This window comes from Phyllopteryx taeniolatus, chromosome 2 (genome assembly GCF_024500385.1).
Source record: "Phyllopteryx taeniolatus isolate TA_2022b chromosome 2, UOR_Ptae_1.2, whole genome shotgun sequence".
In the NCBI taxonomy this organism is placed as follows: domain Eukaryota; kingdom Metazoa; phylum Chordata; class Actinopteri; order Syngnathiformes; family Syngnathidae; genus Phyllopteryx; species Phyllopteryx taeniolatus.
The window spans coordinates 10,664,560-10,678,202 of NC_084503.1; the positions used below are offsets into that span (position 1 = coordinate 10,664,560).

Here is a 13,643-nt window from a genome sequence, read left to right on the forward strand (position 1 = left end):
ATCAATAAGCTAGCTGAGCAGAAAATTAAAGGTACGTGAAGATTGCTCCCCCCAACACGTACAACATGTTTTTGGTATTAGGCCCATTGTTCAGAAGTGGACTACTGAGAATGCTGGAGGGCAACAGCGTAGAGCTAGAAGCGAGGAGGGATGTGACAGTGATAAATAGGCCTTTTAATAACAGCTGTGCCACTTGGGTAGCCATTCTGATCCATTTCTCTCCGAGCTGGGCCCATCGTCCTCCATCCCTCTGTGCCTCCCCTGCAATGAGAGAGCGAATTTACATATCTGTGTAATGACTTGACGGTCATTACATCATGCCAGAGTGTAAATGAAAAGATAAGACACAATTAACACATGTACCTAAAACCTACACTAATTTGTACATTTTTGAAACTGTAACTGCAGCAAGGGTGCAGTGTTAATTGTTGTTGATTTGAAGCCTCCTCCAGAAAGAAGGAACACACACACGCACACACACTTTAACAGATGGTTTGGTTAACTGAAACATCAATTATTGCATTGGCTTGGCAAGCATATGAGAGGCTCCCGAGTGTGTCTACACGTGTTAGTCCTGTAGGATGTGAGTGTTTGGTGAGCTGTTGACCTGGAGGAGAAAAGGGTTAATACTATACTCCTTCACAACAGGCCTGTTGGGCATTAGTCCTCATCGGCAACAGATTTTAGCACAGCATGCTAACATTTTGGAAACACATTGAATGTGGATTGAGCATTTTTACATATTTTGACTCCATTGAAGCGAATATTGCCCATTTTATGTTGTTGTGATTGGGGTTTATGCCATTCTAGCACACACTCTAGATGGTGAGTGTTTGTGAAAGCCAAAGCTTGTAACAGTGACTTTATTTTTATCTTTAGTACTGCAGCACAATGAATGAACAACGCATGAATGGACAGCTTCCCGAGCCTCTTCAGATATTTCCACGAGGTATGGACTCATTGCAATTCATCATAAATGCAAATTTGCAAAAGATGTATTTATGATTTATGTGTTAGCTGTAGGACAGCTTCTAAAACTGTAGCTCTGTACCGCCTATTGAACTGTACTTAAAATTAGGTGAATCTGTTGAACAGTGAGCAAAACATAGGAAATGATCGAAGTGGCTGGAAGTAACAATACAGCCTCTGGACAGCACTAAAATTCAGGTGCTCATTTTATAAAAACTTGATCGCATTGATCCCTGTTCATCCCAGGAGTGAGGTTGAATACCCACTCACAAGAGGTGAAGATCCCCCATCGAGCTGGGGAGTGTGTCTTAAACTGAAGATTCCCAGATGGAAAATTAGATATGTTTAACAGATACATCTGCAATATGGCTGGACCGTGATTGGTGGACCACAATATAGTAGGGGATTACTGTACATCACTTCAAGCAGGTAAATTCAAATTTGTTTTTGTGATCAGACAAAGCCTGTATTATGATGATCTGTAATTTCCGTTGTTTGCAGTATGAATGCCTTACCAACCTATCTACGTCATTTGCTCATACATCTAAGCAAGCCCCATGGGTTAAGTGACATCTGTATTGTGTGTCGCAGCTCTTTCATATACATACTGTATTTTTCTCACTCCTCTCTTGTTCATTTCAATATTTGTAACGGTTTCCCTTTCTACAAATCACGAACAGTCTCAGGAGGCCAGCAGCTCAATCACCTTTTCTTTAGCTAATTTCAAAGTAACCCTCATTTGATTTCTATTTTTTTCTTTATAAAACTGAACTGATGCATTTGTAAATGGCCCAGTGACGTGTTGTTCAATCCAGTCAATTACTGTTTCAGCCGGCAAGACTCCGGGGATCCGGAACATACATGGCCTGAAGGTACCTATCTCAATAATTGTTTCAGCTGCCTTACACAGAATGAGGAGGAGGTCTTGAAGTGAATGGATTGGTAACATGGTGTTCCACTTATTGAAATGTCAGTTGCAGTCCAGACTCTCCTTCTGTCTCACTTATTTCTATGTTTTTGTATGGAGAGGGCTTGATATGGCTGTGGTAGGACTTTACTGTTTACTGCTCCTTATTCTCTTCTTTGATGCACAACACCTTCACGACCCTTCAAAAATGTTTTGTTGGGTACATGTCACTATTGAATGTTATTGCAACTGTTTGATTGCTGGCACATGCTCTCAATCACAGATTTGAATATTATAGACTTCTTCATTTAAATAATAAATTGTACCACTCCTCAAATACAAAACCCAATTTATTTGCATTTAATTGAAATACATTGGAACCTCGTGTTCCACACTTAATTCGTTCAGTGATCCCTTTTGTAACCCGAAACATTCTTAAAGCGGGGTAATGTTTCCAATTGAAATGAACAGAAATGCAATTAATCAGTTCCAGCCCAAAGATTGTTATATTTACCTTTTTGATCAGTATGTGGTTAAAATAAATATAGTGCAGTATAGAAATAATTGAAAACACACTATTATAAAGAAATAAAAACTAAATAAGTATGGTAACACTTTAATGCTCATTAACTTTAACTAAGGAGGGAAAGGGAAGGAGGACTAAAGCTCCTCATTGAAGAAGAGTTTTCTTCCATAATAACACAGGGAAATTCTGATTCAAGTGCTTTTTTTTCTTTTTTAATTCATTGGTTGATTTTGGTAAAACAAACTGATTTGAAGAAACTTGTCTTTTTTTTGTTCAGAAAAAAAATATATAAAGTGGGATGTCACATTGTCATTTAAAAGATAAATTGCTCCGTTGGCCAATTTGCTGGACATTTCTTTTGATAATTTTTTGAAATTGATTTCCTTACACTCACCAGCGAGCGCTTTCTCATTTTTTTGTGAGTCTAATAAAGTGCAAAAAACAACAAGACGCACAGTCAATGATGGTTTCACAACGTGAGAAGCTCAGCACAGTACCCCCCTCCCCACACACACACATTCAGCTGCATGGCTATGCTGAATGATGGCTCCGTATGCCTTTTGTGCTGGAACAGTTTTGTTGTGCAACAGGGGAGTTTGAAATACTCACTCCCTCTGTTTATTTTATTTTTTTTTAAATTATTCTGATGTTTATTGAAAATGCAGCAGGACAGAAAAGGATTTTAGGGGACAGACAGAGCAAAAAACAGTGGTGGCCGAGGCTGCGGGCCCGGCTCGGCCTGACCGGCTGTTAGACCACATAGAAAAGGAGGGCAGGCCTTCCCTACCCCACAGCCTCGGCCACCACTGATTTGCAATGCAGCCCTATGGGGGGCACAAGCCAGTGCAAACTGTAGGCCGGTCCCAAGCCCGGATAAATGCAGAGGGTTGCGTCAGGAAGGGCATCTGGCTTAAAACTTTGCCAAACAAATATGCGCGTTCATCTAAAGAATTCCATACCGGATCGGTCGTGGCCCGTGTTAACAACGTCTGCCCCGGCACCGTTAATCTGCAGGGCCCCGGTGGAAATTCAGCTACTGTGGGTCGAAGATGGAGAGGTAGAAAGCGGGTTCTTAGGCAGAAAGAGAAAAGGAACGCACAGAGCTGAGAATTGAATTTGGGGACTTTGAATGTTGGGACTATGACAGGAAAATCTCAGGGGTTGGTTGACATGATGATTAGGAGAAAGGTTGATATATTGTGTGTTCAGGAGAGCAGGTGGAAAGGCAGTAAGGCTAGAAGTTTAGGGGCAGGGTTTAAATTATTTTACCATTGTGTAGATGGGAAGAGAAATGGAGTCGGGGTTATTTTAAAGGAGGAGCTAGCTAGGAATGTATTGGAGGTGAAAATAGTATCAGATCGAGTGATGAGGCTGAAACTTGAAAATGAGGGTGTTATGTATAATGTGATTAGCAATTATGCCCCACAGGTAGGATGTGACCTAGAGGTGAAAGAGAAATTCTGGAAGGAACTACACAAAGTAGCTCTCAGCTTCCCAGACAGAGAGAGAGAGTTGTGATTGGTGCAGATTGTAATGGACGTGTTGGTGAAGGAAACAGGGGTAATGAAGAAGTAATGGGTAAGTACGGCATCCAGGGAAGGACGGTGGTAGACTTTGCAAAAAGGATGGAAATGACTGTCGTGAACACTTTTTTCCAGAAGAGGCGGGAACATTGGGTGACCTACAAGAGCGGAGGTAGAAGCACGCAGGCGGATGACATCTTGGGCAGACGATGTAATCTGAATAATGTTACTGACTGTAATGTAGTGGTAGGTGAGAGTGTGGCTAGACATCATAGGATGGTGGTGTGTAAGATGACTCCGGTGGTGGGAAGGAAGATTAAGAAGACAAAAGCAGAGCAGCTAACCATGTGGTGGAAGCTGAGAAAGGAAAAGTGTTGTGCGGTTGTTCGGACAGAGGTGAGACAGGCTCTTGATGGGCAGGAGGAGCTTCCAGAAGACTGGACCACTACAGCCGAGGTGATCAGAGAAACAGGTAGGCGAGTACTTGGTGTATCTTCCGGCAGGAAAGGAGAGGAGGAGACTTGGTGGTGGAACCTCAAAGTACAGGAAATTATACAAGGAAAGCGGTTAGTTAAGAAAAAGTTGGACACTGAGAGGACAGAGAAGAGGATAAATGAATACATTGAGATGCGACGTAGGGCAAAGGTAGAGGTGGCAAAGACCAAGAAAGCCAAGAAAGAGTACCACAGATGCATTATTTGCCTTGAGAATGTTGATGGAAAAGTACAGAGGTCAGAAGGAGCTACATTGTGTCTTTGTCGATCTAGAGAAAGCCTATGACAGAGTACCCAGAGGGGAACTGTGGTACTGCATGCGGAAGTCTGGAGTGGCAGAGAAGTATGTTAGAATAATACAGGACATGTACGAGGGCAGCAGAACAGTGGTGAGGTGTGCTGTAGGTGTGACAGGAATTTAAGGTGGAGGTGGGACTGCATCAGGGATCAGCCCTGAGCCCTTTCCTGTTTGCAGTGGTGATGGATAGGCTGATCGATGAGGTTAGACTGGAATCCCCGTGGACCATGATGTTTGCAGATGACATTGTGATCTTCAGTGAAAGCAGGGAGCAGGTGGAGGAACAGTTAAAAAGGTGGAGGCATGCACTGGAAAGCAGAGGAATGAAGATTAGCCGAAGTAAGACAGAATATATGTGCATGAATGAGAAGGGTGGAGGTGGAAGAGTGAGGCTACAGGGTGAAGAGATAGCAAGGGTGGAGGACTTTAAATACTTGGGGTCAACCGTCCAGAGCAATGGTGAGTGTGGTCAGGAAGTGAAGAAACGGGTCCAAGCAGGTTGGAACGGGTGGAGGAAGGTGTCAGGTGTGTTACGTGACAGAAGAGTCTAGGATGAAGAGCAAAGTTTATAAAACAGTGGTGAGGCCAGCCATGATATACGGATTAGAGACAGTGGCACTGAAGAGACAACAGGAAGCAGAGCTGGAGGTGGCGGAAATGAAGATGTTGAGGTTCGCTCTAGGAGTGACCAGATTGGATAAAATTAGAAATGAGCTCATCAAAAGACAGCCAAGGTTAGATGTTTTGGAGACATAGTTTGAGAGAGCAGACTTCGATGGTTTGGACACGTCCAGAGGAGAGAGAGTAAGTATATTGGTAGAAGGATGATGAGGATGGAGCTGCCAGGCAAGAGAGCTAAAGGATGACCAAAGAGAAGGTTGATGGATGTCCTGAGGGAAGACATGAGGGCAGTTGGTGTTAGAGAGGAGGATGCAGGAGATAGATACATGGAAAAGGATGACACGCTGTGGCGACCCCTAACGGGACAAGCCGAAAGGAAAAGAAAAAGAGGTTGAAAATGATTTGCAAATCATTGTATTCTGTTTTTATATTTGTTCTACACAATGTCCCAACTTCATTGGAATTGGGTTTTGTACATGGGCAACTAAGGACTTTATTTATTGAATGATTGACGCTTTGACTCCGACTACTGAACTACGAAGGTCAAGGGTCTGCTGTGACATGGCTTTCCCAAAAACCTTGTTCATTTTTCACCTCTTTTCTCTCATGTTCATATAAAAGTAATTGACTCAGTAGAATTGTGTGTGCTGTTTAAATTAGATCTTCCTGGGCACCAATTAAAGAGAGAATCCCTTAGCTTTAGTGGACCCAACACACCTGCCTTTTGACTTCAATTAAAAGAGTCATTTTCAGTATTCCCCTAATACTCTCGTCTATTATTTCATGTCTTTGGAGTAAACATGGATATGCATAAAAAGATGTGAAGAACAATGTGCAGTGAAGCATGACATTTTTAGGGCCCAACTTTATTGTTCTTCAGTCCTTTGTCTTCGTTGTTGATGTGTTAAGAAGAGTCTTACTATATGTAATTGAATCCACAATTATTCAAACACTGACTGAACTGAGTGAAAATTAATCTCGTTGAATGGGTGGGTGTTAAAAGACTAAGAATTTGTGTTAGAGATTCATCCATCCATTTTCTATACCACTTGTTATCATTGTGGTCTAGCTGAGCTGGACTGTATCCCTGCAGATTTGACACCTTTGGACAATTTAGACCAAGGGTGTCCAAATTACTGCCTGGGTGCCATTTGCGGCCTGCCGTCCATTTTTTTTTAGGCCTGTGGTACATACTAAAAATAACATTTGACACAACCCACAATGTTAATGTGGGGAAAAAGTTGGGATGGAGGGAGGGGAGGAGGGGGCAGTATGCAAAGTCTGGGTGTCAAAAGTGGTGGTGTTGCCACACACCCACATCCTCCATGGTTACGCTACCCCTAAAAACTTAATACCACGAATACATTGGTTTTATATATAAGTTTTCTAGATACGCAAAGATACAAATAAACAATTTACAACTAAAATACAAACACTTTTGTCTTCATAACGTCCTCATGAATAACTTTCTGCTGTGCCAAGGTCCATCTTATAAACATATCACATTGATGATCCTCAAGTAACTGCTTTCAAAATTTTTATCTTACTACAATTTGGTCTTGTTTTGGTTTTTGAATGTGTAGATGTGATTCTGCTGCTGCTCAGTGCTGGGGCGACCCTATTCTGGTGGATACAGGGCAGTGGGCTGCCCCAAAATCCAACACAAAATCCTAAATTACTGGATTTGCCTGTCACTTTTAACAGACTGCTGTGATTTCGCAGTTTTTCATAATAACTATAATGTACTGGACTGTACAATTGGTTTATAGGCTGGTTTTAGCATCCATCCATCCATCCATCCATTTTCTGAGCCGCTTCTCCTCACTCGGGTCGCGGGCATGCTGGAGCCTATCCCAGCTGTCATCGGGCAGGAGGCGGGGTACACCCTGAACTGACTGCCAGCCAATCACAGGGCACATACAAACAAACAACCATCCGCACTCACATTCACACCTACGGGCAATTTAGAGTTGGTTTTAGCATGTTTAATAAATTTACATTGAAGAATGTTAAAGTGGCCCTTGTGTCTGTAGATTTTTCTGTATATGGAACTCAGAGAAGACATTTTAGACAGCCCTAATTTAGTCTTCAATTAACCTGCTGTACGTGGATTTCGAATGTGGGACAAAAGCAACAGTACCTGGAGAGGACCCGCACAAACACAGGGAGAAAATGCAAACACTGCACAAAAATGGAAGGCAAGAATCGATGAGACTCAAACTTCGAACCTCTTGACTGTGAGGAAGAAATGCTAACCACTACCTCACCGTGCTGCCGATTGTCCGAAACCCAAAGTATTATGAATATGATTCATATCCCTGATCTTATTTGACCATTTGTAGGAAATAAATCTTATGGGAAATCATTCCAAACAGCTATACATTTAGAACATTGAAAATGCCCATTCTAGATGGTTAGAATAAATTTGTATATGGGCACTTTTTATCAAAATGCAAATAATAACAAAAGCGATGCTTCAAAGAAATATCTCTTTAACATGCCATTTCAGTCTTTCGCCACATGTGTGATTTCCAGCCAAAATATACCCATTCACCAAATATAAATCCACTTTAACTCAAAATTTGGCCAGGCTATGAAGAATGTTTAGCTTAACTTTAACTGTATGTACGCATGGTGTTCTAATTCCTTCTGTTGCTTTGCAAATATTTAGGTAAATACGAGACCTAACCCAGCCAATGACTGTACAACTGGTGTCACCGACACTATGGCCAACAACAGGTAAGCCGAAAGTTGTAATAAAGCCGAAAGATGCAATACTGTATCTCAAAGCAACTGTTTTATGTGATTCAGCTTAAAGAAATCATCTGCTGAGCTGAAGAGGATCTTGACAACAGGACAGGTGTGTTCCGGTTCAAATGAATTCTATCGCATGCTTACTGTATTATATCATGTTCTTGTTACTTTACAGATAAATGCCCAAGATATCCAATACCAAGAGCAACTTGGACAAGGAAATGGAGGCACAGTCTACAAGTAAGTGTGTCCTGGCTCACACAATGAGGCACTGATAATACAAGGCTAAAGCGTAACATTGACTCTGAAAAGGTAGTTGCTGATGCTCTGAGATGTGGGAATGGGGCTGGGGGGGATGTGGTTTCCATATCCTCTTCAGTTCTGACTTTTTTGCCTCAGTTCTGACTTTTTTGCCTGTATGGCTGCCCCTTATTTTAGGCATTTATCAAGCTAGTTCATGTTGTAATTTATTTATAGCAACGTTAAGTTCACAAATATGAAATCATGTATGAAATTAATTGAGGCTGTAAAGTTGACAGCAATTGACTTAATTCCATATTACAAACCATTATATGTCACGATAGAGCAGCTCTGTGCTCACTGGCTAGACGGATGTATTTTTTAACAGCAAAAGTTATGACAAGAATGTTGCTTCTTTCCCCCTCCTACCTTGTTTCCTCTTTCCATCAATCCACCTACATTGAGCTGTTTTATTGAGATTGAAGTATTGATTACTGCTCTAACCCTGACTTGGCTGAGTGTTCTCTCACATCCACAGCAATTCCAGTAAATTTCCAATTGAGCAAGGCCACAATGTTGTCTATTTATTTTCTTTTGTCTCAATCCCAAAAAATATGACTCTTTTATCACTTCGAGATTGTTTCCTGAAAGTCCCATCTCTCATAGTTGTAGGACAAACAGAATGTTGATGTTTAATGGTACAAATGGTTACAGTACACTTACGAAGGCCAATATTGCAAATCCAACAACTTCTCAGTCAATTTAGCTCAGCAGAAAATCCATATGGTTTGGTGCTAAAAATTTTATGGCTGGTAGGAGAGTGGAAAAAAAAAAAACAGCTCTACTTTGTTTTGCTGTTGTGCATTGTTTAGTTAAAAGTACTTATAGTAGAAGCAAGGCAATTTATTTATTCTGTAATAGCACATTCCATACACTTGTGCAATGTTTGAAATGAACAGAAAAGAAAAACTGGTGAGATTTAAATAATATAACAGTCCATTGAAATGAATAATGCAATTGGAATGATAAAAAAAACAAACAAACAAGGTTTAAATGTCATGATATTTCACTCGAAAAACCTGAAGACTGGTAGAATTCTGATTAACTCTAGGCATTATAAGACTACCGTATTTTCACAACCATAAGGCGCACCGTATTAAAAGGCGCAGTCTCAGTTACGGGGTCGATTTCTGTATTTAACACATACATAAGGCGCACCGTATTATTGGGCGCAGGCATGGTAAAACGTACGCTAGCTTAAAACATACGGTAGCAAGCATGCACGCTAAAACAATGTTTTTAAAAAGGCAGCGGGTGCAAAACTGAGTTCGGTTGTACTTCCTTGAAGTATTTAACAATGTACTCACGTTATTTTTTGATCAATCCTGATCCACAAATCCATCAAAGTCCTCATCTTCTGTATCCGAAATGAACAGCTGGGCAAGTTCTCCATCAAACATGCCAGGTTCCCTCTCGTCATTGTCGGAGTCAGTCTCGTTGCCGTGCGGCTCCTCAGAAATGATGCCGGTTTTTACGAAAGCTCGAACAACACTTACGTTAGCCCAAGCATCCACAATCCATTCACAAATTGTGGCGTAACTCGCCCGGCGCTGCCTCCTAGTCTTAGTAAAGCTGTGTTCGCTATCTGTCATCCATCGCTCCCACGCCGCTCACAACTTCACTTTGAACGCCCTGTTTACACCGATGTCCAGCGGTTGGAGTTCCTTCGTCAAGCCTCTCGGAATGATGACAAGCTCCGAGTTATTGCACTCAGTCGAATGGTGACTGTAGAGACGCTTCTCCCGGCTGTTCTTTGGCCATTAATCCATTGCTCGAGTTGATCTTCCAACTAGGTGACTAGTTGGCGAGGTGACTCGATGAAAACGCCAATTTGTAACCTCTCTTGCGGAGCTTAACTTGGATGCTGGCCGCTTCCCCCTTCGTCGTCTACGTCTGCGTCATGCGCCATAGACTGCAGCCGATCCCCCGGTGAGTAACTCGGGGAAAAAACTGAGCGGATTTGCGAAGGTTGGTAAAAGAAATTCCGGGGTAGACTCCCTGATGTTTAGCAAGTCTTCCCTTGTGTAAGTGAGTCACGTAATGTTTCCAAAGACGAACGAAAAACACAAAAACAGAGAATACTAGAGAGCATGTAACCGAGGTGTCCACACGTATAACCGCCATCTTGGTAACAGGAAGAAAGGAGGCAGGTTTAGTTGAAAATGATGATGCACAAAAAGTAAAAAAAAAAAAGATGCAAAAAGAAAATTGTTGTCCCATTGGGGTGCGCTCGGAACTTTTCCTGCCGTTTGAACTTGTTGCGGGCCCCGCTCTTGCTCTCAACTTCAGGTGTCACTGTTACGAGTGCCAGGAGTGGCTTTCTGGAGCGCCACCAACAGATCAAGGCTGGGAAAAAACGATCAAAGCCGCTTGGCCGGCTTCTTTGATTGGCCGGCGTCGCTCGCGCACGCGGTGGCGACAAAGAAAAGGGGAGGGGTTGGCCGAAGCCGCCCCGTAGCTGACGAGGTTAGCCAGGAAGTGCAGCGAGCCAAAAAGCAAGAGCGAGAAGGCGGAAATTAAGGGTTAAATACTCAAGGTGCATGTCTAAGTGACAGGAAGTGGCGAAGACCGCCCATCGGCTTGAATCTAGTCTACAATTTGGCCCATTAAAATAGGTTTAAAAATCATACATTAGTCTAAAATACTCCCAACTTTGCACTCTTACTCATAGGTCAAGCATATAAAATGATTGTTTAAACTTTAATCTGGGCCAGTCAACTCATTGTTCAATACATCATTTCGTACTGTTTGGCTTCAAATCAAGACGAACAGTTCTCAGTCTCACAGCTGGACTTGTAAGACTGACACAATAATGACACAGACATTGAGGCATAGATTTAGAATATTCCTGAAGGTTTGTTTGTTCGCTATATTGTTCAAAAGTCATCAGCCACATGACCTGACCTGGCCATTCATCAGTGTCTGCCTTTTTTATTTTATTTATTTATTTATTTTTTTAATTTTAAATTTCTGATTACCCGCTCTCTTGGGTCCATCTCATTCACCAAGTGACTCTGTGGCTTATAAGTAAAATTTCAAGGACGCACATACTGTCTAATCAACTTTTGAATACAGAAGTGCAATTAAAACCCACACAGCATGGCTGTGACAGTGGCAACATCTAGTTTGACACTTTTCTTAAAGCTTCTACTTTTCTCTATTGATTTTGTTTTGTCACCACATTGATGAGCTCTTATGGCCAATGCTCCAGCCTGTTTGGTTAATTGCTGTTTACCTTGTACCTCAGTGATATGGTTTGTTTCTTGACCAGTTTAATACTTTTGTTGATGCTGTGGCTCAAAAGACACCTCGTAACCACTTTTTATTCAGCCTTTTTGTTTATGTGCACAAGAGCACACATTCAAGAGAGACAAACTACGACTAAAATGTCCTCTTATCAAATTTTGAGGTCAACTTTGGGGGTGCATATTATACAATGAAGTTGGGACGTTGTGTTAAACATAAATAAAAACAGAATACAATGATTTGGAAATCACGTTCAACCTATATTTTATTGAATACACTACAAAGACAAGATATTTAATGTTCAAACTGATAAACGTGAATAGCAAATAGCAAATAATAATTAACTTAGAATTTTATGGCTACAACACGTTCCAAAAAAGCTGGGATAGGTGGCAAAAAGACTGAGAAAGTTAAGGAATGCTCATCATACACCTGTTTGGAACATCCCACAGGTGAACAGGCTAATTGGGAACAGGTGGGTGCCATGATTGGGTATAAAAGAAGCTTCCCTGAATTGCTCAGTCATTCACAAGTAAAGTTGGGGTGAGGTTCACCTCTCTGTGAACTAGTGCGTGAGAAAATAGTTGAACACTTTAAGGACAATGTTCCTCAACGTACAATTGCAAGGAATCTAGGGATTTCATCATGTACAATCCATAATATCATCAAAAAGTTCAGAGAATCTGGAGAAATGACTGCATGTAAGCGGCAAGGCCAAAAACCAACATTGAATGCCCGTGACCTTCGAACCCTCAGGCGGGGCTGCATTAAAAACCGACATCAATGTGTAAAGGATATCCCCACATGGGCTCAGGAACACTTTAGAGAACCAATGTCAGTCAATACAGTTCGGCACTACATCCGTAAGTGCAACTTGAAACTCTACTATGCAAAGCAAAAGCCATTTATCAACAACACCCAGAAACGCCGCCGGCTTCTCTGGGCCCAAGCTCATCTAAGGTGGACTGATGTGGAAAAGTGTTCTGTGGTCCGACGAGTCTACATTTCAAATTGTTTTTGGAAATTGTGGACGTTGTGTCCTCCGGGCCAAAGAGGAAAAGAACCATCCGGACTGTTATGAAAGCAAAGTTCAAAAGCCAGCATCTGTGATGGTATGGGGCTGTGTTAGTGCTAATGGCATGGGTAACTTACACATCTGTGAAGGCACCATTAATGCTGAAAGGTACATACAGGTTTTGCAGAAACATATGCTGCCATCCAAGTAACGTCTTTTTCATGGACGCCCCTGCTTATTTCAGCAAGACAATGCCAAACCCCATTCTGGACGTGTTAGAACAACGTGGCTTTGTAGTAAAAGAGTGCGGGTACTAGACTGGCCTGCCTGTAGTCCAGACCTGTCTCCCATTGAAAATGTGTGGCGCATTATGAAGCGTGAAATACGATGATTATTTGCTAAAAAACAATGAAGTTTATCAGTTTGAACATTAAATATCTTTTCTTTGTAGTGTATTCAATTAAATATAGGTTGAACATGAGTTGCAAATCATTGTATTCTGTTTTTATTTGTTTAACACAACATCCCAACTTCATTAGAATTGGGGTTGTACATTGGTGCACATTATACACAAGAAATTACGGTGTATTAAACAAATTCCTTCATAGGTATTTTTGCGTGAGCAACTTTATACTCTTGCCATTGTGTAACTAATTTCCTAATAACAACAATAAAGAAAAATTATAGTGCTCCCCCCAAACATTTTTTTCTCCCTGAGATGGTAAGTGAAGTGTCACACACTTGTACTGTAACTCCATACCATTAAAACATTGATTCCATTATTCTTTGGAAGGACCATCTTGAATTGTTTCATACAATCTAAGAAGCACAATTTTATTCATATATTGTAATATTTTTTAGATATATATCCAAGCATTTTATTTCCTAACTTGTGTGTTTCTCTGACTATTCTTCAGTCTTCTGAAGGAACTTATAATATCTCTTAATGCATGTTGTACATGCATCCGTTTGTGTTTAGGATTTGACTTC

The 13,643-nt window shown here is 41.3% G+C and overlaps 1 protein-coding gene across 15 annotated transcripts in view; it reads left to right on the top strand.

Moving 5' to 3' along the window:
* The window catches only part of map2k5 (mitogen-activated protein kinase kinase 5), a 94,563-nt gene that overhangs the window by 13,054 nt on the left and 67,866 nt on the right, over positions 1-13,643 (top strand). For all 15 annotated transcript variants that reach the window (XR_009786097.1, XM_061759987.1, XM_061759997.1 and 12 more), the window contains 5 exons: positions 880-949; positions 1,801-1,841; positions 8,010-8,077; positions 8,150-8,198; positions 8,268-8,332. Coding sequence is in view for 14 of the 15 variants with exons in the window: in XM_061759987.1 (XP_061615971.1) it covers positions 880-949; positions 1,801-1,841; positions 8,010-8,077; positions 8,150-8,198; positions 8,268-8,332 (293 nt within the window). In the remaining variant the exon portion in view is untranslated. The remainder of the gene's footprint in view (positions 1-879; positions 950-1,800; positions 1,842-8,009; positions 8,078-8,149; positions 8,199-8,267; positions 8,333-13,643) is intronic.